The 24,299-nt window shown below is 42.5% G+C and overlaps 1 protein-coding gene across 3 annotated transcripts in view; it reads right to left on the bottom strand.

Moving 5' to 3' along the window:
* LOC123998749 (14-3-3 protein epsilon) overlaps window positions 1-21,426 on the bottom strand; it is a 32,756-nt gene extending 11,330 nt beyond the window's left edge. The window contains exons 1-5 of one of the 3 annotated variants that reach the window (XM_046303871.1): window positions 21,195-21,426; window positions 6,095-6,203; window positions 5,754-5,984; window positions 5,469-5,620; window positions 4,871-5,394 (exon numbers count right to left, since the gene is read on the bottom strand). In XM_046303871.1, coding sequence (XP_046159827.1) covers window positions 4,871-4,949 — 79 coding nt within the window. In that variant the 5' untranslated portion in view covers window positions 4,950-5,394; window positions 5,469-5,620; window positions 5,754-5,984; window positions 6,095-6,203; window positions 21,195-21,426. The remainder of the gene's footprint in view (window positions 1-4,870; window positions 5,395-5,468; window positions 5,621-5,753; window positions 5,985-6,094; window positions 6,204-21,194) is intronic. The other 2 variants (XM_046303869.1, XM_046303870.1) reach the window with 2 other exon arrangements.
* Between the last annotated feature and the right edge of the window lie 2,873 nt (window positions 21,427-24,299).

The following is a 24,299-nucleotide window of genomic DNA, read 5'->3' as shown; positions in this document are numbered from 1 at the left end:
CGGTGTCACTTTGAAAGTCAGAGCTCTTCAGTAAGGCCATTCTACTACCAATGTTTGTCTATGGAGATTGCATGGCGGTGTGCTCGATTGTATACACCTGCCAGCAACGGGTGTGGCTGAAAAAAACAAACTCACATATTTGAAGGGGTGTCCACATGTGCACAAGTATCTCACTGATAGTACATTTGTCTTCAATAACGTAGTTATCAAAGTGAGTGCTAGTAGGGGGAAAAAAGTCAACTGTGACAGTTCGTTCATGAAATGCAAGTTCTCTTGCTGCTCCGTAGGCAAGTACCATGGTCTTGTAGTGGATGCAAGCCTCGACTGGAAGCAAGTGGAGTGTGCAGAGGAGCAGGGTGACATGGTAGAACTTGGGAAGGTTGAACACCAGGCTGCCTGCAGCGTTCTGGATAAGTTGCAGGGGTTCGATGGCACAAGTGGGGAGCCCAGCTCACAGCGAGTTGCAGTAGTCTAGACCGGTGGTGACAAGTGCCTGGATAAGGACCTGCGCTGCCTCCTGTGTGAGGTGGGGTCGAACACTACAGATGTTGTGGAGCACGAACTTGCATGAGCGAGTCACCGCTTTGATTCTTTCAGAGAACAAAAGATGTCAAGGGTCATGCCAGATTCTTTGCTCTCTGGGTGGGGACAACTGTGGAGTTGTCAACCGTGAAGGGAGGTGTTGAAGTGGGCAGGCCTTCCCGGGAGGAAAAGCAGCTCAATCATGTCGAGGTTGAGCTTGAGTTGTGGGCCGACATCAAAGCAGTGATATCTGCCAGGCACCTGGGTGTGCCACCTGGGGTTCAGAAGGGGAGGGAGAAAAATAGTTGAGTGTCATCCGCGTAGCAATGCTTGGCGAGAACATGTTATGATATGACGGAGCCGAGTAACTTTGTGTATAGAGAAAAGGAGAGGGCCTAGAACCGAGCCCTGGGGGACACCAATAGTGTGAGCATGTGCTGCAGACACAGATCCTCTCCACGTCACCTGATAGGAGCGGCCTGCCAGGTAGGATGCAACCCAAGAGAGTGCAGAACCTGAAACACCCAGCCCTGAGAGGGTGGAGGGGAAGATCTGATGGTTCATGTGTCGAAGGCAGTGGATAGATCTAGGAGGATGAGAACAGAGACAAGAGCGTCAGCTTTTGCAGTGCGGAGAGCATTCGTGAGACAGACAGCAGCGCAGTCTCAGTTGACAGACCTGGTTCCACAGAAGTTCAAGGCCGACAGTGGTACTGCGGGCATTGTTAGCAGAAAACAAGATCCCCATTATAGAAGGGAAAAATGACGTGGTCAATCTTTATACAAATAAACACATTTTAGAAGACAATTATGGTGCCAATAATTGGTTCTAATACACCAGATGTATGTCCTTGAACAGATTATTCAAAACAAACAAAAAATATTTAAAATGTAATCACATACAGAAGTTACGGATAATTTAGTTGCTAATGGCAGCCTGCAGTGCCACGGTCAGGCCTTCAACTTGAGTTACTCAATTAGAGATGGGGCAGCACTGAGCTATCCTGAAACGTCACATCATGGAGTAGCACAAACTGCGCATCTAATATCTTAACCGACAACAGTTGGCTTCAATGCGCTATAGAGTCTAAACATAGGAATGAATGGTGTCAAATGATCGATGGTTTTGTCCATTCATACACCTTTAGAATTTAATTTATTTTAACTTTTCATTACTACAAAGACGGCCGCCAGTCAATTTAAATGGTAACATCCATTCTATTATCTATATTTCTATTAATAGGTTAGTTATGGGGGATTGACAGAATTTCAAACCAATATTCCCATTCAAGTACACAATATATATACAAAATGTGGACACCCTTTCAAATGAGTGGATTCAGCTATTTCAGCAACACCCGTTGCTAACAGGTGTATAAAATCGAGCACACAGCAATGTCAATCTCCATATACAAACACTGGCAATAGAATGGTCTTACTGAAGAGTTCAGGGACTTTCAACGTGGCACCTTCATGGAATGCCACCTTCAATGTCAAATTTCTGCCCTGCTAGATCTGCCCCGGTCAAATATAAGTGATGTTTTTTTAAATTTCACCTTCATTTATCCAGGTAGGCCAGTTGAGAACAAGTTCTCATTTACAAATGCGACCTGGCCAACATTGAGCAAAGCAGTGCGACAGTTATACATGGGATAAACAAACGTAGTCAATAACACAATAGAAAAGTCTATATACAGTGTGTGCAGATGTAGTAAGATTAGGGAGGTAAGGCAATAAATAGGCCATAGTGGCGATATAATTACAATTTAGCAATTAAACACGAGTGATAGATGTGCAGAAGATGAATGCGCAAGTAGAGATACTGGGGTGAAAAGGAACAAAAAATAAATAATAATGGGGATGAGGTAGTTGGGTCGGCTATTTACAGATGGGCTATTTACAGGTGCAATGATCGGTAAGCTGCTGACAGCTGATGCTTAAGAGTTAGTGAGGGAGATATGAGTCTCCAGCTTCAGTGATTTTTGCAATTCGTTCCAGTCATTGGCAGCAGAGAACTGGAAGGAAAGGCAGCCAAAGGAGGAGTTGGCTTTGGGGGTGACCGGTGAAATATACCTGCTGGAGCGAGTGCTACGGGTGGGTGCTGCAATGGTGACCAGTGAGTTGAGGTAAGGCAGCGCTTTACCTAGCAAGGACTTACAGATGACCTGGAGCCAGTAGGTTTGGCAACGAATATGAAGCGAGGGCCAGCCAACGAGAGCATACAGATGGCAGTGGTGGGTAGTATATGGGGCTTTGGTGACAAAACGGATGGCACTGTGATAAACTACATCCAGTTTGCTGAGTAGAGTGTTGGAGGCTATTTTGTAAATGACATCACCAAAGACTAGGATCGGTAGGATAGTCAGTTTTACGAGGGTATGTTGGGCAGCATGAGTGAAGGATGCTTTGTTGCGAAATAGGAAGCCGATTCTTGATTGAAATTTGGATTGGACATGCTTAATGTAAGTCTGGAATGAGAGTTCACAGTCTAACCAGACACCTAGGTATTTGTAGTTGTCGACATATTCTAAGTCAGAACCGTCCAGAGCAGTGATTCTAGACGGGCGGGTGGGTAGCGATCAGTTGAAGAGAGAAATGGTAGGTAACACAAGCTCACAGAACGGGACCGCAGAGTGCTGGAACGCATAAAAATGGTCTGTCTTCGGTTGCAACACTCACTAGTGAGTTTCAACCTGCCTCTGGAAGCCATGTCAGCACAACAACTGTTTGTCGGGAGCTTCATGAATTGAGTTTCCATGGTGATCTTAGGCACACAAGCCTAAGATCACCATGAACAAGCGTTGGCCGGAGTGGTGTAAAACTCACCAACATTGTCCTCTGGAGCAGTGGAAACGTGTTCAATGGATGAATTACACTTCACCATCTGGCAGTCCGACAGACGAATCTGGCTTTGGCGGATGCCAGGAGAAGACCACATAGTGCCAACTGTAAAGTTTGGTGGTGGAGGAATAATGGGCTGGTCCCTGAGCCCGTGCACGCATATAAGTTCCTGGCCTACAAGCTTGGCACACCTGTATTTGGGGAGTTTCTCACATTCTTCTCTGCTCTGTCAGGTTCAATGGGGAGTGTCGCTGCACAGGTATTTTCAGGTCTCTCCTGAGATATTTGATCGGGTTCAAGTCCGGGCTCTGGCTAGGTTACTCAAGGTAATTCAGAGAGTTGTCCTGAAGCCACTCTTGCATTGTCTTGGCTTGGCTGTGTGCTTAGGGTCGGTGAACCTTAGACCCAGTCTGAGGTCTTGAGCACACTGGAGTGGGTTTTCATCAAGGGTCTCCGTGTACTTTGTTCCGTTCATCTTTCCCCTCGATCCTGACTAGTCTCCCAGTCCGTGAAAAACATCCGTAGGGATGGTGCCAGGTTTCCTCCAAACGTGACGCTTGGCATTCAGGCCAGAGTTCAATCTTGCCATCAGCAGACCAGATAATCTTTCTCATGGTCAGAGTACTTTAGGTGCCTTTTGGCAAACTCCATGTGGGCTGTCATGTGCATTTTACTGAGGAGCAGCTTCCGTCTGGCCACTCTAGCATAAAGGCCTGATTGGTGGAGTGCTGCAGATATAGTTGTCTTTCTGGAAGATTCTCCCATCTCCACAGAGGAACTCTGAAGCTGTCAGTGACCATCGGGTTCTTGGTTACCTCCCTGACCAAGGTCCTTCTCCCTCGATTGCTCAGTTTGGCCGGGCAGCCAGCTCTAGTAAGTCTGGGTGGTTCCAAACTTCTTCAATAAGAATGATGGAGGCCACTGTGTTCTTCGAGACCTTCAATGCTGAATACATTTCTTGGTACCCTTCCCCAGATCTGTGCCTTTCCTTCGACCTCATGGCTTGGTTTTTCCTCCGACATGCACTGTCAACTGTGGGACCTTATATAGACCGGTGTGTGCCTTTCTAAATCATGCCCAATCAATAGAATTTACCACAGATGGACTACAATCAAATTGTAAAAACAGCTCAAGGATCAACGGAAATAGGATGCACCGGAGCTCAATTTAGGGTCTCAAAGCAGAGGGTCTGAATACTTACATAAATAAGGTTGAATTTCTTTCTTTAATAAATTTGCAAACATGAAAATAAAAAAAACATTTCACTGTCATTATGGGCTATTGTGTAGATAGATTATATTTTGTTTCCTCAAGGGGTCTGAATACTTTGCGAAAGCACTGTATAGAAACATTAAACACTGGACCGTTTCCTTTATACTGTCGTTAACACAGTATTCATAATGTGTTCTTCCTTTCCCTTTCATATTGCTCATTCTAATACATCTATTGCATTTGTTACATTATTTATATACTGGATTCAATACTGTATTCTTATTCATATACTCAACTCTTCACATAGCTCATTCTCATGTGTTCCGGGGTCCTCTCTCCCAAAACAAGTACTGAAAAGCTTGATTCTGGTGGCATTTAAAAAGGAAAAACACTAACCATCTTAAATATATTTCTACCTCTAGAAAGTATATCAATAACGTATTGGTAAAATGATTATAGTATACAGGATGCAACTTAAGGTTGAGTGCTGCAGCTATCTAAAGAAACACAGAGACCTTTCTGAATTAAAAAACGTTTATATTGACAAAATTAACAGAGGAACATGAATTAGAGTCCCCTGATTCATGTTCATCACAAAAGGAGGGCATTGGAAATCTCTTTCCAGGTTCTGACAAAAACCTAGTTCTGACTTAGGTAACAGCCTTTGTCAGAGCACTTAATTCTTCTGGGCTTTTGGAAAAAGATTTCCAACGCTCTCCTGTAATTGAGCTGCTTGATTTGGGGGGGGGTTGTTGATGCAGAGCCGCATGCAGGCGGCTAGATGCTCTCCCTGCAGTCTGTTCCTCAAGTCTGTTTTGACCTGCAATAACAAAAGAATAATAAGAGGGGGGACTGGGACAAAGAGGATCTACTTCCACATTTAAATGTTCTTACTCGTTTCATTGCAGAGAAGTCCCTCTCACAATTAACGGAAGACACTGGTATAGTCAGTGCGATTGCTGCCAGCTGGATAAGGCAAGTGTAGATAGCTTCCACTCATCAAACTGAAAGGCCAGCTTTGTCATTGCCATCATCTGGTCCAACCCCTGAAATACATTAAAAACAAAAAAATATTCAACATTAAAGAAGAGCCAACAGAGTGGTAGTTCAACAGGAAAAAGGGTTGGGCAACACTGGCCTAAAATGTTCTCTTCAAAAGACTCACACTCAATGCCATACCTTGAATGCTCCAACAAACACATGTTGCTTGTAAGACAACCACTCTTGCAGCACAGCAGCCTCAGGCGGTTGCAAGAACAGCTTGGGGAAGAGGTTCAGGTTAAAGGTGTTTATCCTCTCACTAGAGAAAGCAGGCTGAGGTCCCAACAGACTGAAGGCCCCCAGAATCTACCGGTGTTGGAACCTCCGGTCTAGGCTGTCCTGAAGGCCAACAAGATATGGATCCATTACCTAATTGCAGCGCAAAACAGAAAATAAGTGATTAATAACTGTTTTAGTGGATCCAACACACAGAATGTAACATTGGTTTAATCACAGCATTTGAAAACAAATGTTTTTACCTCCTTTCTGAACCCGAACCCAGAACTGCACCCTGGTCTTGTCCACCTGGCTTCTCCCTCTCCTCCTCAATGTTGAATGCACCCAGAAACCCATTGGGCCATCGAGGTCCTGGTGGAGTTGGCTCAGAAATAAATACATAGTGCTACAGACTAAATATGCAAACATTTTTAGCCCTTAGCCTAATTAAAGGACATTTGACTAACCATGTGGCGTATTATATAGCCACGGCTTCTGTCTGTCAATTTTATGTCACATCTGGATTGCCGGTAGTGCGCAAATTGGCCTTACTCCATCTACCCTCCTGGTTTTTCTATCCTCTGTTAAATTTTGTCCCTCATGCATCCCTAACTCACTCCCGGGATTCTGCCTCCTCTAGGTCTAGTAAAGTCACACTTATTATAAAAAGGATAGTTATCCCTTTAAAAGCTTAAGCTAACTAAAGAAAGTGTCATAAAAATAAGGCTGATTTGACGTTAGCTAGCTAAGTTAACATTACCTGACACTTGTCCTTACTACCCCCTTTCTATTTTGCTGCTGTGGCTGGAAAGATTTCAATCAACTCGCCTGAGAAAAAAAATCTAATTGAAGAAAAATGTAGCTTTCTTTCTTGCACATGATACAGTTCCAAACAAACCACCTAGCTAACTTGCTAGAATAGAAACGTTAGAAAACCATGTTTCTATCATCAACATAATGTTACTTGTGGATATTCAATAGCTGGCCGTACAGTTTAATTGTGGCAGCAATATTATCAATTTGAAGTCAGAAGTTTACATACAACTTAGCCAAATACATTTAAACTCCATTCCTAACATTTAATCCTAGTAAACATACCCTGTCTTAGGTCAGTTAGGATCACCACTTTATTATAAGAATGTGACAAGTCAGAATAATAGTGGGGAGAATTATTTATTTTAGCTTTTAATTCTATCATTACATTCCCAGGGGGTCAGAAGCTTGCATACACTCAATTATTTGGTAGCATTGCCTTTAAAATGGTTTAACTTGGGTCAAGCATTTCAGGTAGCCTTCCGCAAGCTTCCCACAATAACTTGGGGGAATTTTGGCTCATTCCTCCTGACAGAGCTGGTGTAACCGAGTCAGGTTTGTAGGCCTCCTTGCTCACACATGCGTTTCAGTTCTGCCCACACATTTTCTATAGGATTAAGGTCAGGGCTTTGTGATGGCCACTCCAATACCTTGACTTTGATGTCCTTAAGCAATTTTGCAACAACTTTGGAAGTATGCTTGGGCTCCTTGTCCATTTGGAAGACCCATTTGCGACCAAGCTTTAACTTCCTGACTGATGTCTTGAGATGTTACTCCAATATCCACATAATTTTATTTCCTCATGCTGCCATCTATTTTGAAGTGCACCAATCTCTACTGCAGCAAAGCATGGTTGGTATGTGTTCTTCGTTTTGCAAGCAACCCCCCTTTTCCTCCAAACATAACGATGGTCATTATGGCCAAACAGCTCTATTGTTGTTTCATCAGACCAGAGGACATTTCTACAAGAAGTCCCCATGTGCAGTTGCAAAACGTAGTCTGGCTTCTTTATGGTGGTTTTGGAGCAGTGCCTTCTTCCTTGCTTAGCAGCCTTTCAGGTTGTCGATATAGGACTCGTTTTACTGTGGATATAGATACAAAAGTATCTGTTGTTTCCTCCAGCATCTTCACAAGGTCCTTTGCTGTTGTTCTGTGATTGATTTGCACTCTTTGCACCAATGTACGTTCATCTCTAGGAGACAGAACACGTCTCCTTCCTGAGCGGTATGACGGCTGCGTGGTCCAATGGTGTTTTATACTTGCGTACGATTGTTTGTACAGATGAATGTGGTACCTTCAGGCATTTGGAAATTGTTCACAAGGAGGTCTACAATTTTTTTCTGAAGTCTTGATTGATTTTTTTTTCTTCCAATGATGTCAACCAAAAAGGCACTGAGTTTAAAGGTAGGCCTTGAAATACATACACAGATACACCTCCAATTGACTCAAATGATGTCAATTAGCCTATCAGAAGCTTCTAAAGCCATGACATCCTTTTCTGGAATTTTCCAAGCCGTTTAAAGGCACAGTCAACTTAGTGTATGTAAACTTCTGACCCACTGGAATTATAAGTGAAAATCTGTATGTAAACAATTGTTGGAAAAATTACGTGTCATGCACAAAGTAGAAGCCCTAACCGACTTGACAAAACTATAGTTTGCTAACAAGAAAATTTTGGTTGAAAAACTAGTTGTTTTAATGGCTCCAATTTAAGTGTATGTAAACCTCTGACTTCAACTTAGATCTAAATGATGTTAGTAGTTTTTAGGTTCTAGATAGTTTATGTAGTTAACTAGTTGGCTGGCTAATGATAGTCAAACAAACAAGCTAACATACCTTTTTTTGCAGTTTCTCACACGGGTACACTGAGGTGATTCAAGTGAATTGTGTTTCGCGACACGGAGCTTTTGTATTGCGAACTGGTCCCTGGCACGCTGTGTTTCTCGAGTTGCAGGCTGCCTGCCACAGCTCAAAGAGCTAAGTAACCTTCATAAGTGTGTTGAATCCAGATGATCTATTCACCAAGAAAAGCTCCACAGAATCTATGTTTGGTAGAAATAGGTGTGGTGGCAATGATTCGGTCGTGGCGCAGCGCCACACTTAAATGAAGGCAGAGGAAACACTATCTTACTGCTGTACATTGCATTATTTTTTTTAAATACTGTTTATATAAAAACACAGCCTGTAGTTTTATACTGGATTCTCGACAAAGCTCGCTAATATATTTACTGCTGTACATATTCTTAGCATATCTGTTGGTGTACGTACACAGATTGCACTTTAATTACTGATAGTTTCATTTGGGTTGTTAACTGGATTGGTCCTGAGACATTTTTGATTTTTTTTGTGTAATAATCTAATTGTCAAGGTAAATTACCATTTTTATTAAATACCATTAAGAAATTATCAAAATTGTTGGATTTATCCTCAATCCAAAGCAGTTCACTGGGTTTTCATACACAATGACTATCAGGACGGATCACATAGGCCAACTACACTCACTGTATAGAACAGGGTCTCCTGGCACATTTCTCTTCCATATTTAGATGTATAAAGAGATTAGATGGACACCTTGAAAGGTTCCTGTCATCACCAGCTCTCTTAATGGAGTGTCTGGGGAGTTGCCAGCGTAGACCGGGGGGGGGAGCTTTATGCAAACCTACATTAGCGCTAGATGGGCGTAGCCGTGGGAGTAGAGCCCAGCTGGCTGCTGAGCCAAAGACCAGAGGAGTGTCTTGGAATTCTAGAATCTTCCCTCATAGAACGTTGTCGAATTCAGTACTGCGTCAGTGTCCAAGTCTGGGAGATTTCTTTTATAAAATAACTTTTGGTTTTTGTCTGTAAAACACAGTAGTCAAGAGACACCATTACAGGGCTGGTGTAATCAAAGTGAGGCAACTTGCAGGTGGGGGCCTTTCACATTTAATGATACACCAGTAAATCAGATCAAGGAAAATGACAGGAGCTGTGCAACTGTCCAATATGGGTGTTATAATACAGTAAGTGGTTACAACAGTTCTTAGCTAGAGCAGAAATATTGCTCGTAATAATTACAGCATAACATATTGCCGTACCAGGCCTATAGCCCACGTTAGGCCTACATGTTTACAGTTACACAATACCCTACCATTGCTATATACCAATGCTTATGGGACTGAGGGGGAACCCCCAGAAAGCATGGGGTCTTGCACTGTGTGGCCATGCGGTGCACAGGCAGAACAGTGTGTGCCATATACATAGAGCCTATGACTTCTAGAGACAGAGTGAGAGACAGAGTGTACCTACAGCAGCCAATGGCAGACCTCCACAAAGCATGCTGCAGAAACTCAATGCTCGACAGTCAGCGCCCAGGAAGAGCAGCAGCACTACAGTATCTCTGCAGCAGAAGACCATTGAGCCATGGCTTTGATCAGCGGACTAGGGCCGTGCTCAAACGCACTCAGTGACCCCTCTACAGATTGACACAAAATGTAAAAGGTAGGGGAAAGGAAGCTGAAATAAAATTATGAAATTTGATGAAACCAGATCAAAAGTATGATGACCAAAGTATGAAAAATTACTGTTGCTTCTAGATTGATAAAGTTAGATTGGGTTCAGGGAGGCGGGATTATTAAGGGCATAGGGTGACGTTTACACTATTCATCTATGGCAAAGACACGGCGCCTTCAGACCAATTGACTTTCCACTTTGTTAGGTTACAGTCCTATTCTAAAATTGATTAAATTGTTCACCCCCCCCTCAATCTACACACAACACCACATAAATGACAAAGTAAAAACTGTTTACATTTTTATTAATTTGATTTTTTTTAATTTTTTTTTTTAGCTAAGTTAACACTGAATACATAAGTATTCAGTCCCTTCAAATCAGTACTTCGTTGAAGCACCTTTGGCATTGATTATAGCCTCAAGTCTTGGCACAACTGTATTTTGGGAGTTTCTCCCATTCTTCTCTGCAGATCCTCTCAAGCTTTGTCAGGTTGGATGGAGAGCGTTGCTGCTCAGCTATTTTCAGGTCTCTCCAGAGATGTTTGATCGGGTTCATGTCTCGGCTACGGCTGGGCTTCTCATTCAAAGAATTGTCCCAAAGCTACTCCTGCATTGTCTTGGCTGTGTGCTTAGGGTCGTTGTCCTGTTGGAAGGTGAACCTTATCCCCAGTCTAAGGTCCTGAGTGCTTTGGAGCAGGTTTTCATCATAAAGCTCCCTGTACTTCGCACCGTTCATCTTTGCCTTGATTCTGACTAGTCTCCCAGTCCCTGCCGCTGAAAAACATCCCAGCAGCATGATGCTACCACTACGCTTCACCATAGGGATGGTGCCAGGTTTCCTCCAGACTTGACGCTTGGCATTCAGGCCAAAGAGTTCAATCTTGGTTTCATCAGACCAGAGAATTTCATGGTCTGAGTCCTTTAGGTGCCTTTTGGCGAACTCCAAGCGGGCTGTCGTGTGCCTTTTACTGAGGGGCAGCTTCGGTCTTGTCGCTCTACCATAATGGCCTGATTGGTGGAGTGCTGCAGAGATGGTTGTCCTTCTGGAAGGTTCTCTCTCCCATCTTCACAGAGGAACCCTGTCAGAGTGACCATCGGGTTCTTGGTCACCTCCCTGACCAAAAACCTTCTCCCCGATTGCTCAGTTTGGCCGGGACGGCCAGCTCTAGGAAGAGTCCAAAATTCTATTTAAGAATGGAGGGTTCACACTCTGGTGCCTCGCTTAATGTAGAAATGTCATGTCTGTATGGGGGACCTGGGTGATCGAGAACACATGAAGAAAAGGAAGATCTCAGCTAGTTTGAATGAACAGGACTCGCACCAGCTTGCCTTTTATACATGTGTGGAAGCAGGACATCTTACTGTACTCAGCTATTCTGCCACCTTGATTAGCACAACGACAAAATCAAATTAACATTAAATGACTGCAAGAGCAATCGGTGTCTTAAAAAATATACTTTGTTAACAGTTAACAATCTTAACCCATCAAGCAAGGAAAGAGGAATACTACTCAGTCTCTGGAGAAAGAAGAGAACAGACGTGACTGAGGTGTGTTGGGGGGAGGGGTGTTACTGCCACCATTATGACACCACATTGGAACGTGTTCAGGTCTGTTGAGTGACAGACCAGGACTGCTGAGCCCGGTGTGGCTGGAAGCAGTGTATAAGTGCACTTCCTGAAAGAATAGGCACCAAAGAGTGGAGCGAGGAAAAGGTAAGAGTACAGTTTTTGCAAAGATCCCCACTAAGCAGGCAGCTCCTGTGTGATCTATTTACACACACACACACACACACACACACACACACACACACAGGGCTGGATGACTCGCCTGGGCTAGAGAGAGAGGGTTTACATAAGAGAGTAGCACACTGCTGCTCTCGTCTCCTCCTGTCCCTTGGTCCCCATGTCAGGATGGCTGCATAGGCACATACCTTCCAGTCTCTGGTCTGGCTTAAGCCCAGCTGCACTATGCGCCTTGCACATTCCTCTGTGCCAAAGGGGGCTCAGGAGGAGTGGCCTGTTCCACAGCAAGCCTGCAGGGGAGAATCATCCTGCCTCTGAGTGGCCAGCCCCTCCAGGTGATTGACCTCTTTCAGCTGGCGTAAGGACATGAGGGGTGGGGGGGGGTTGTAGGCTAGAGCTGGTAGGGGACAGTATCCTATTTCATAGCAGGGCAAAAGAGATCAGAGAAGAACCTGCATGGCCCGTGTAGCACTGCTGATCTTTGATATCAAAATCTAGAAAACTCTCAGATACCACTACAGCACTTAACAGTGTGCCTTCCCAGCAATACTGCTGTCATGTTAAATGGGGAAAATAAAAAATTCAATGAGACTAAGGCATCTTCCTCTGCATTCATCATCATCATGGGAAAGTCTTAGCCCAGATAAGTCTGCATAATTTATGAACTGGGTCATCAGAGAGGTACAGTTCAGATAATTCAAGTACTAATAAATCAGGAGAAGAAAAAAATCTTCAAGACTAGTGATAAGAAAAAAAAACAAGTTACATGTCGGGATATTATTGATGCTATATCATATCGTTTTGACAATATTGCAATATTATTTAGCGCTCGTTGGCTGTGCCTACCTATCTTTCCTTTCCTTTCCAAGCTATGGCTTGTTCTCCATCTTTTTTTTATTTTTAATTAGGGCAGCAATTTGTTTTATGCACTTGTATTTCTATGACTAATCTAAACTCATTATCATGGCTCTGTCACTCTGCAACAGATATGTGAGCAATATGTTTGGAACATCGAATCTTAAAAATCACAGTATCGAATTGTAATACATATAGAATCTCAATACATATCAGCACCTAAGTACAGATATAATATCGTATGGTCCCTGGCAATTCTCAACTCGATTCAAGATCCACATCAAAACACTCGACAAGGAAAGATGGTGGTATTCTTCAGGGAAGGCTCCCAAAAGGAATTCAGAATCCACTCAAAAAAGAAGCTTGAAGGATCACTTCAGCATAATTGGGCACTAACAGGCATCAATGATAGGGGATAGGGAGCCCAAATGTGTAGCGACATCCACTGAGGAAATAGTCATTGCAATCATAGAAATTATAATGGCGAAGGGGGGCTGCCGTTTTACGGGCTCCTAACCAACTGTGCTATTTTGTGTGCTATTTGCATTGTTTGTAACTTATTTAATGTTGCTGATAATGTCTCTTATGACCGAAAAGGGCTTCTGGATATCACAACAGATTACTCACCTCAAACTGGACTAAACGTTTTTTCTTTAAATGAGTACGACGCCAATGATATACTGCTGCTCTGAGAACAGGCTCAAATCCCTGACATTGAAAAGACAGAAATACAGGGGGCGGAGATCGGGGTGCCTTGTAAGAATTTGGTGAGTGGGTAACCCGCCTCCACCATCCGTTCTATTGGCCAACGCGCAATAACTGGAGAGTAAACGGAAGATCTGAGACTATCCTAACCAACAGGACATTAAAAATGGTAAAATCTTATGTTTCACAGAGTCGTGGCTGAACGACGACACAGATAATATGCAGCCGACTGGGTTTTCTGTGCATCAGCAGGAGAGAACAGCTATGTCTGGTAAGACGAGGGGTGTGGGGGTGTGTCTATTTGTCAATAACAGCTGGTGCGCAATGTCCCATTTTAAGGAAGTCTTGAGGTTTTGCTTGACAGAGGTAGAGTACCACATGATAAGCTGTAGACCACACTATTAAACAAGAGTTTCTTATTTTTCGTAGCTGTCTATTTACCACCACAAACCAATGCTGGCACAAGCTATATGAGGCCATGTGTAAAAACAAAAATGCACATCCTGAAACGGTGCTCGTAGTGGCCGGGGACTTTAATACAGGCAAACTTAAATCCTCTGTACCTCATTTCTACCAGCATGTCACATGCAACCAGAGAAAAATAAAATATATAAATTCAAAAAATAAAACACTCTAGAACCACATATACTCCACACACAGAGATGCAAACAAAGCTCTCACTCATCCTCCAATAGGGAACTCTGAATATAATTTTATCCTGCGTACAAGCAGAAAGTAAAGCAGGAAGTACCTGTGAATCGCTAAATACAGAAGTGGTCGCGGATGCTACGTTACAGGACTGTTTTGCTAGCACAGACTGGAATATGTTCCGGGATTCATCCAATGGCATTGAGGAGTAGACCACCTGTCACCGGCCTCATCACACTGCTGCGTTGCCAAGCACGACTCCAACACCATTACGTTTGCTGACAACAGTGGTAGGCCTGATCACTGACAACGATGAAACAGCCTATAGGGAGGTCAGAGAACTGGCAGTGTGGTGCCAGGACAACAACCGATCCCTCAATGTGAGCAAGACAAAGGAGCCGATTGTGGACTACCTTAAAAACAGAGGGCCGAACAGGCCCCCATTAACATTGACAGTGCTGTACTGTAGTGGAGCAGGTTAAGAGCTTCAAATTCATTGGTGTCCACATCACCAACAAACTATCATGGTCAGAACACACCAAGACAGTAGCGAAGGCACGACAACACCTTTTCCCCCTCAGGAGACTGAAAAGATTTGGCATGGGTCCCCAGATCCTCAAAAACTTACATAGCTGCACCATCGAGAGCATCCTGACCGGTTGAGTCACCGCCTGGTATGGCAACTGCCCGGCATCGGACCGTAAAACACTACAGAGGGTAGTGCCTACGGCCCAGTACATCACTAGGGCCAAGCTTCCTGACATCATGGACCTACAGTACCAGTCAAAAGCTTGGACAACTACTCATTCAAGAGTTTTTGTTTTTACTATTTTCTACATTGTAGAATAATAGTGAAGACATCAAAACTATAAAATAACACATGGAATCATGTAGTAATCAAAAAAGTGGTAAACAAATCAAAATATATATTTGAGATTCTTTAAAAAGTAGCCAGCCTTTGCCTTGACAGCTTTGCACACACTTGGCATTCTCTCAACCAGCTGCAGCTGGAATGCTTTTCCAACAGTTTTGTCTCCAGTCACCCAAGTCCGACTTCTCTGCTTGAGACATCTGTGGCATTGTGTGATGACAAAATGGCACATTTTAGAATGGCATTTTATTGATCCCAGCACAAGGCGCACCTGTGTAATAATCATGCTTTTTAACCAGCTCCTTGATATGCCACACCTGTCAGATGGATAGATTATCTTGGCAAAGGAGAAATGCTCACTAAAAATGGATGTAAACAACATTTGGGAGAAATTCTGAGAGCATTTTGTGCAAATGGAACATTTCTAGGATATTTTATTTCAGCTGATGAAACATGGGCTTTAAATGTTATATTTTTGTCCAGTGTAGATTAAGAGGAGACATGTTAAAGAATGATTTTTCTGCTTGAGACATGGACTGTGTATGTGTGCCATTCCAGGGGTGAATGGGCAAGTGAAAAGATGGAAGTGCATTTGAACGGGGTATGGTAGTAGGTGCCAGGCGCAACAGTTTCCCATGTATCAAGAAAAGCCAAAAGGACATACAGCCAACTTCACACAACTGTGGGAAGCATTGGAGTTGACATGTGCCAGCATCCATGTGGAATGCTTGAGACCTTGTAGAGTTAATGCCCCAACAAATTGAGGCTGTCCTGATGGTAGGGGGTTAGACCCATCGCTGCATAGTTAGCTGGTGCGATCGTAGTTAGATAGCTAGCTAAAACATTTTACAAAACTGCTAATTAACTAGCTAGCTGCCTAGCGTGTTGAGTTTAACGTTTGCTTACTGTTAGCGTTGATAATAGATAGCAAGATAACTAGCAGGAAACCCAATCCTCAGAGCTCTGTGGCCGCAAATCAGGGTTAGAAAACCTGTGTGGACTCCACACACACACACTACTTTTTAAGGCTGCCCCAGAGAGAGACTTAGCTGATTTATCGTCATCACTGTTTGAGTGTGCCCGCTCGGCTGAACGCAAGCTGTACTGTCGGGCGGCTGCTGAGTGTGCACCCGTCACTTTTTAAAATCTGTTCCTTGTTGTTAAATGACTCCACAGGCATGAATTATTTAAAATAATTAAAGTACAAATATTTTCTAAAAAGGTCATCTTCCTTATTAACCTTCAATTTTTGAATCAGTTCCTCTTTGTTCCAGACTCCCGAGTGGCGCAGCGGTCTAAGACACTGCATCTCAGCGCAAGAGGCATCACTACAGTTCCTGGTTCGAATCCAGGCCATGATTGAGAGTCCAGCACAAACAAAAAATATTTAATGAGACAAATTGATGTTAGGATATTTCAGTTATACCGTATGAGATAATGCGCCAAATACATTACGTTGTTACTAGTGATGCGCCGATATCCGATATTTTTCTTGCAAAATTAAATCTAAAATACTGATAACTATTTAACTTCAAGAATTCAGTTAACACACACGGACGCAGGGGCCTAAGGCACTGCATCTCAGTGCCAGAGGCATCACTACAGGCCCTGGTTCGAATCCTGGCTGTATCACATCCGGACGTGATTGGGAGTCCCATAGGGTGGCGCACAATTAGCCCAGCGTTTTCCGGGGAAGGCAGTCATTGTAAATAACAATTTGTTCTTAACCGACTTGCCTAGTTAAATAAAGGTTACACACACACCAAAAATTTATTTTTTGAGGCTTTTATGCATGTCCCCATTACCCTAAAACATAATAATCAAAACCTATTTCTTTCACTTACTTGCTGAGCTGTGCTGTTTCGTTGTTCATTTGTTCAGTCGTTTAATTCTCAACCAGGATTTCATGACATATGTCAAGCAGTGAAGTTTCAGCTCTGTCTGTCCATGGCCTTTCTTTCTCCCGTGCGCACGGTCACTGTGTCCGTTTCCATCTTGTCCAGCTGCGTATGTAACATTTCACGTAAACACGTAAACACAGTTTCTTGTCTGCATCGAAGTAGCGGTCCTTGTACATAGCGTTGAGCATAGTGGCGACACAGTAGAGAGAGAATGCCACCGAATCGCTTTGTCGAGCAGGCGTTTTAATGCCATGAGAGAGGGTCACATCTGCTGCAGGCGCAGTGGATGAGCATATATCTCGAGTCAGTTGTTTGAATGGAGCTTGCTAGTGTGTTCATGTTTCCAAGTTTCAAACATGTTCTCAAATGCCATTGAAATGGCAGCGGCGGTATGACAAACCGGCACATTCACGAACATGCAACATCCTCAGTACGAAATCCTCAACGACACATTGTGCTGTCAGACTCAGCATGCTCACAGGGCTGATATCGCTGGTTCAAATGTCAGTCATAATGCTAATAGCAGTGACGCAATGTTTATTTTTTAGCAGTGACTCCATTACTGTATAACTTTGGTAGAGCAACATCTGGAAAATAGCACACTTGGTAGTGTACTAGTGCTCGACCATTCGGCAAAAGCCAACATCACCGACATCAGAACGGTTCATTGTCAAGGGCAATGAATACCATTATCTTGCCATTAATGGATTTCGCCTTTTGAGTTGAGTCGCTGAAATTGTCTTACTCTTTCAAATGACTGTTCGATCTACACAGCAGACATTGTGGGCTAGGTTAGGAACGTTCCAAGTGTAGCGCAACATTTTACATGGCGTCATTACGTTATATAGGTATTCACGTCAGCTTTGACATCGGTTTTGCACATCAGCGTTAAACTAGACATCAGGCAAATGAGTTCCGATAAGTTCACCAATATATTGTGCATCCCTAGTTGTTACAGGTGTCAAGTTTATGGCCATGTGGCGCATTGTGTAGGAGGGAGGTTCCCATGTGTGAGAAGTGTGTAGAAAGGCACGAGACAAAGGAATGAGTAGCATTGGGAAAATACGCGGTATGTGTTAATTGTAGGGGTGCCCAAGGGGCTTCGGATCAGAAATGTCCAGTGTGAGAGAGGCAGGTTGAGGTTACCAAGGGTTAGAATAGTGCAGAGGGTGTTATATGCTGAGGCAGTGAAGAAAGTAATGGGTCAAAGGGGAGGGATCCTGAGAGGATTTGTGAGTAGTAGATCTATACCAATATGGAGAGATAAGGCCAGTGATATATACAGTGTTGCCATGTTTGCAGTTTTCCCACTTAATTGGGCTACTTTGAAAAAGTTGCGAGTGAAAATGTATTGGTTCGCAGACATTTGCACTGCGGCCGCCACGGCATCTCATATATATATATATATATATATATCCCCCACTGTGAACTGCTCCTGACTGTCAGGCAGTGAGACAGGCTGTTGCTGAGTGAGTGGTGGGGAGGGCCGTGTGTTGAGGAAGCACTACAGTTATTGGCTGAGGCACGCGAGCGAGAGAGCAGCCAGTACATGCACACGTTATGACAACTTTTTATCAGTTGTAGGTAGACACTTTGGATTTTCATTATGGAGACAGCTATTTTCAAACCTTTTTCCATGAAACATTAATAATCTAGAACTGATGCACATCAAGAAATAATGGCGACAAAGCACTGGAAAATGACTTTGGGGCGCATTATATAAAACTACTCTGGGGTGGTTTAAACTGCATTCTAATGTTGACTGCTTAAAGAAAACGGTATCAAACAGAGTGCTTTATGCATGCTCAGTTCTTGGGTCTCGGGGGCTGCACGAGTAGAACTTTTAAATGGAAGCTACGGAACACCCACGCATGGTTCTTTTTATGGGGGAAAAGTCCTAAATTAAGCTGACAGGCAGTGTGTGTGTGGAGAATTATACATTTGCCTTTGTTGGCCATCAAATAGCCAATTAATGTATATGTAGGCTACCATTTGATACAATAAATGTTGAAATTACAATATCACTGGATATGATTGCAAATCATTTTGCCTGTAACTTCAATTTACTGTAGCCTTGTGTTATTATGAACGCATTAGATTGACGGTAAAAGTAGTCAGATTAGGCTACAGATAAAACAAATGTAAAAAATAAACTGGCTATTGTTGACAAGCATATTCAGTTCATTAAGACATTAATATTTCATTCAGTGATTGAAATCATGACCCCATCCTCAATAGCCTATTCCAGCAGGCTATTGGGGAAACAAGAACGTCTTATTGTGAAATTGCCTCGCTATTCATGTTGAACAAATTTGTCTGTGAATTTGAACTAAGCAAGCTGCTGAATTGCTCAGTTTACATATTGCCTATATCTTGTCTTGGCTACTGTAGACCGTCTGAAATGAGATGTAGAACATATCAGGGGCTATAGGCTACCTGCCTTTATCGAAGCAAACTACGGCAACATTTGATTAGAATCATAAACCCAGATTTGAGTCTGAAGCCTATGCCTATTGAAATGACAAGTCAATCTCACAACCGAAAGGTTTCAAGTTCAAATCCCCGAGCTGACACAGTACTAATATGTTGTTCTGCCCCTGAACAGGCAGTTAACCCACTGTTCCTAGGCAGTCATTGAAAATAAGAATTTGTTCTTAATTAACTGACTTTCCTAGTAAAATAAAAGGTTAAAAAAATAAAGAAATAAAGTGTTTCTTGCTCAACATTCATCACTCAAACTCTCCTGTCGGGTTTATGTATTGTTATGCAAATGCATAAAAGCAACATTTTTAACCTGGTTCGAGCCCCAAATGCTGATTGGCTGAAATCCATGGTAACCGGTTTATAATAGCAATAAGGCACCCCGGGGGTTTGTGGTATATGGCTAATATACCCACACCTAACGGCTGTATCCACGCATTGCGTCGTGGTTATTGGCCATTGGCCACTGTGGTATATTGGCCATATACCAAACGCCAGTGTGCCGTATTACTTAATCATAGCAGTCAAGCGAGTTAAATCCACATCCATTGATGGAAAATGATCTAGCAAGTTAAATAAGGGCGACATCAGTTCTCATGTCACATATTAAAATTCCTTTATTACACCATGGCATAGCTTGCAATAATTATTTTGAGGAAAACTCCATTTTGCTTCTAACGTTGTTACAAGTTACAATGATATCTTAATTGGCTCGATAACTTATGGAAAATGGTTTAGATATGGCAACTCTTTACTTGCTGTGGGGACAAATTGGGCTAGTTTTCAAGCCTTTGGTGCAGGTTTTGAATAGTCATAGTGCTAGAAATGTTTACTTGACCTGGCAACCCTGGATATATTGTTAACAATGGATAACAATGGTTATCAACAGTACTGCAGGGATGGAACACAAATCGCAAAAAATAGAGGTTGTGGTGGGAGATGCAGAGAAGTATTTGGGTGTATGATTTGACGTCATTAGAGTTACCGGGTATGTTGAGTATTGGTGTTGTATCCTTTAAGCCCGAGGTAGGACTAGATAAGTTTAAATAGTAGAGTAGGGTGGTGGGGTTTTAATCAGTGTAGGTTTATATAGGGGAAACAAATACCGTACCCTTTTCAAGCAAAGTATAAGAGGGTTCTATTCCAGTCTAGTTGGTGGCAGTACTACAACATTTCTGGGTGCCGTTAAACCTCAAACTCAAGTAACTTGTACTTTCCTTGAAAAATAGTTGGCAAAACTGCAGTCGCTAGCAAAGTAGCTTCAAGACTAACGTTAGCTAACTAGGCTACGAAGCCGCTATTTCTAGTGTAATGGCATTACTGTCAAAATAGCTAGCTAGTTCATCAAATAACCAAATTATTTTTGTGAACAAATGGTTCGGTAACCTTAACCATTCACCATGACACGGTAGCTATTGCAATTTGGCAACCATTGTTAACCGCCATTTTACCACAGATTTTAGCTGTCATGCTCTCATCGCTCTACGTTAACGTTTGTACATCCATTGAGAACCAACAACGAAGTCGGAACAGGACCACCAGCAGAAACAACCAACGCTTTCAAGATAGCATGGGCTGAATATCACCCATACCCATAAAATCACTGAATAGCCGAAAACCCAGTAATACACATGTGTATCGCTTGATACCTTTGTTCAATCAAACCACTAACGTTAAATGACTAACTAGTTAGAAAACCCTATCTTCAACGCTATTTTGTCTCTACTACGATCTCTTACTAGCGAGTTAACGATTCCATCTTCAAACCACCTCATCCGCTCCTCGAAGCCCCCCGCTAGAGAGGGAGACAAGCGAATGAGGGACATACTCCGCATTGACAGTAAATCTTAGCCCTTACCATCGTATCGCTCGGCTTGTTCGGCGAGTTTGGCCTGGTATACTAAGTGTTCTCGATCTGTCATGGTGTTCGAGGTCGGGCTGTCGATGATGTGCGACCTGAAGGAGAGGCTCGACCGTGGGTCTGTCTCAGACTGCGGTTCCTGGTGGAGCAGTAGCTCAGCGTCCCCACTATCTAACTACCGGTAGCACTGGTTTAAAGATGGCGTCCGAACTCAATCCGGGAAATTGACGCAATCCACGACAACACCACATCCCCGCTCTTCACTTTTCTTTCTCACACACTCCGGTTCAAGCTATTGGCCACTAACCCATTTCATCTCATGTATTTATGGTGTGATTATATGTCAACCAAAAATCTATTGAAATACAATGTGTATGTCAACCAAAAATCGATGGAAATACAATGTGAAACACAGGTCAGTAATAAAAAGATTCAGTTAAATATAATCCACTGACCAGACTCCATAAAGTAGTGTGCATATAATAATGGTGGTTCACACATTAGGGCCACATATTTATATTTTAGTATATGGTTCTGGTTCACAACTCATTGCTGGAGTCAATAATGTTATTATAATACTGTGACTCCGGAGTTGCGCAGCGGTCTAAAACACTACATCTCAGTGCTTGAAGCTTCACTGAAGACACCCTGATTCGATTGCAGGCTGTATCACAACTGACTGTGATTGGGAGTCCAATAGGGCAGTGCACAATTGGTCCAGCGTCGTCTGGGTTTGGCCGTTATTGTAACTAAGAATTTGTTCTTAACTGACTTGCCTAGTTAAATAAAAAAATATAAGTGATTTTAACCTCTTCTCAGCAGCCATGTGAGCCACGGGTAGTCAATCAGTCTGTCATAATCTCAGGTCGGCTGTATGCATTGTTAGCTTTCAAACTCTAGGTGGCATTCTGCTTTTCCCCTAGTTCTCAGCCATGACTTCTCCCACGACTGCCTCATGTGAACTACAATCCCGACGCTGTATTTAACGTTTAGAAAAGTCAATAATCACCTTTCGCAACATGTCTTTCATCAGCGAGAATCCTTAAAATAAAAAAGATACACTTACTGTAGCAGTTTTGCACAGATCCATACAACTATGGGTGCCTCCATCTGACAAAAATACACTTCCCCGAGTTGCACTTACACAAAGGTGTTCGGGGGAGCTTGCTAGATAACTAATTAGCACAGGTGGTTGCCTCCTTGTCTGTTTTCCGTAAACAAGCGCTGTAAACATGTAGATATGGCGGTGTGGGAACACTAACCTCATCAAGCTGTGTATAAAAAATTGTATCTCACTGATATGATATCCTTGTGCTTCCAAAACTATACAGCAAGCGATGCATGGTAATGTTCAGACCGAGCGTCTGGGATCTTAAAACTTCTTAAGGATAGCCCCCTTTAAAAAAGAAATTTGTCTAAATGACATACCCAAATCTAACTGCCTGAAGCAAGGATATGCATATTCTTGGCACCATTCTTGGCACCATATTCTTGGCACCATCAAGTTTGTGGAAATGTGAATTGAATGTAGGAGAATATAACAATAGATCTGGTAGAATAAAATATAAATAAAAAAACAACCAGTCTTTTTCTACCACCATCTCTGAAATGCAAAAGAAAGCTCATAGTTCTAGCCATCACTTTGGTTGTAATTCCGATAGTGTCCACAAGATGGCGGTGTATATGCAAAGTTTCAGATGGATAACTTAAAGTATGACTGAACTACAAGACTTTTGGTGTGAAGTCCCCAGGTACATTTGGGCAAATCGTGAAGGAGACATTGGTATTCATTTTTCATTTTTCATTTTTCTGAAAGTATATCGTCAAATCTGTATACTCTATACTTTCCAAGTATTAGTAGCCATATTATAAGTTCAACATTAGCAAAACAACCAGTTTTCATAACTTCATAACTCTGAATATCCTTATAATTTTGTCCAAAATGAAAAGGCATGCTGTCATACAAGGTTAGTAGCTACATTATTTGACATGTACATGGTTTCTGGATACTCCCGTAAAGCCCAGCTCATTGGCTATCTAGCTAGCTTTGTTTGACCCCAATTGGTGCTTATTTGACAAAGATACAGTCGTTCAAGTGATGGCTGACCGCGTCATCGGCGTGCCATGAAGGTTGTCGCTCTCTGACCAAATATGGTGTCCTATAGGATATACTACACGCCTAATGAAATCGTGAAGTCTTGTTACCTTCTAGGATCTCTGAGGAATAGATTCAAACGTGATTTGACTCGTTGAAACAACGTTTAGGGTGAGATTTTCAGATTCCTTTTTTTTGCAAATTGAACGAGTGGAAATACAAAACGATCGTGCATGCTATATGGACCACTTTAGGATATGAAACATTATTTTATCTAACAAAACGACACTTCATGTTATCTCTGGGAATATAAACTTTTAGCCGATATAAGACACTTATATGTACCGCCATTTGTTGGTTCTCTAAAATCTGCGATCTTGCATGATTTTACAACTGTCCTGTTGATGGGACGCCGAATCTTAATTAAAACTCCCCTTGCAGAAGACGCCTTCGTCCAACGACTCTTATGTGTAATGTAATGCCATGGAACAGTCATGATCAAGGGCTAGCTAGCATTCAGTGTGTATTGTATCACTTCACTTTCGATGTGTGACAGTCAGCAGAGACATAGCCTATAAGTGACAAAAAAAATGCCCAAAATTTAAGAATGCCTGTATTTTTTTTATTTATTATGGATCCCCATTAGCTGCTGCACTCTTTCCTAGGGTCCAGCTAAATTAAGGCAGTTTATACAATTTTAGAAACATTACAATACATTCACAACACACTGTGTTCCCTCAGGCCCCTACTCCACCACTACCACATATCTACAGTACTAAATCCATGTGTATGTATAGTGCGTATGTTATTGTGTGTGTGTGTATGCATGTGTCTGTGCCTCTTCACAGTCCTATCAGGCGTTGGATGGAGACAAACACAAATTAAGACAGCAAATTGACACAATTGTAATAGGTTTTTATTTATTAAGGATATTAACACATTACATGCTACAGAAAATAAAAGGTCAAATGTGAACTTCAAATAATAGTGTTATATCACAATGGAAA

Source organism: Oncorhynchus gorbuscha, linkage group LG16 (assembly GCF_021184085.1).
Source record: "Oncorhynchus gorbuscha isolate QuinsamMale2020 ecotype Even-year linkage group LG16, OgorEven_v1.0, whole genome shotgun sequence".
In the NCBI taxonomy this organism is placed as follows: Eukaryota; Metazoa; Chordata; class Actinopteri; order Salmoniformes; family Salmonidae; genus Oncorhynchus; species Oncorhynchus gorbuscha.
This window is presented reverse-complemented; position numbering and strand designations above follow the sequence as displayed.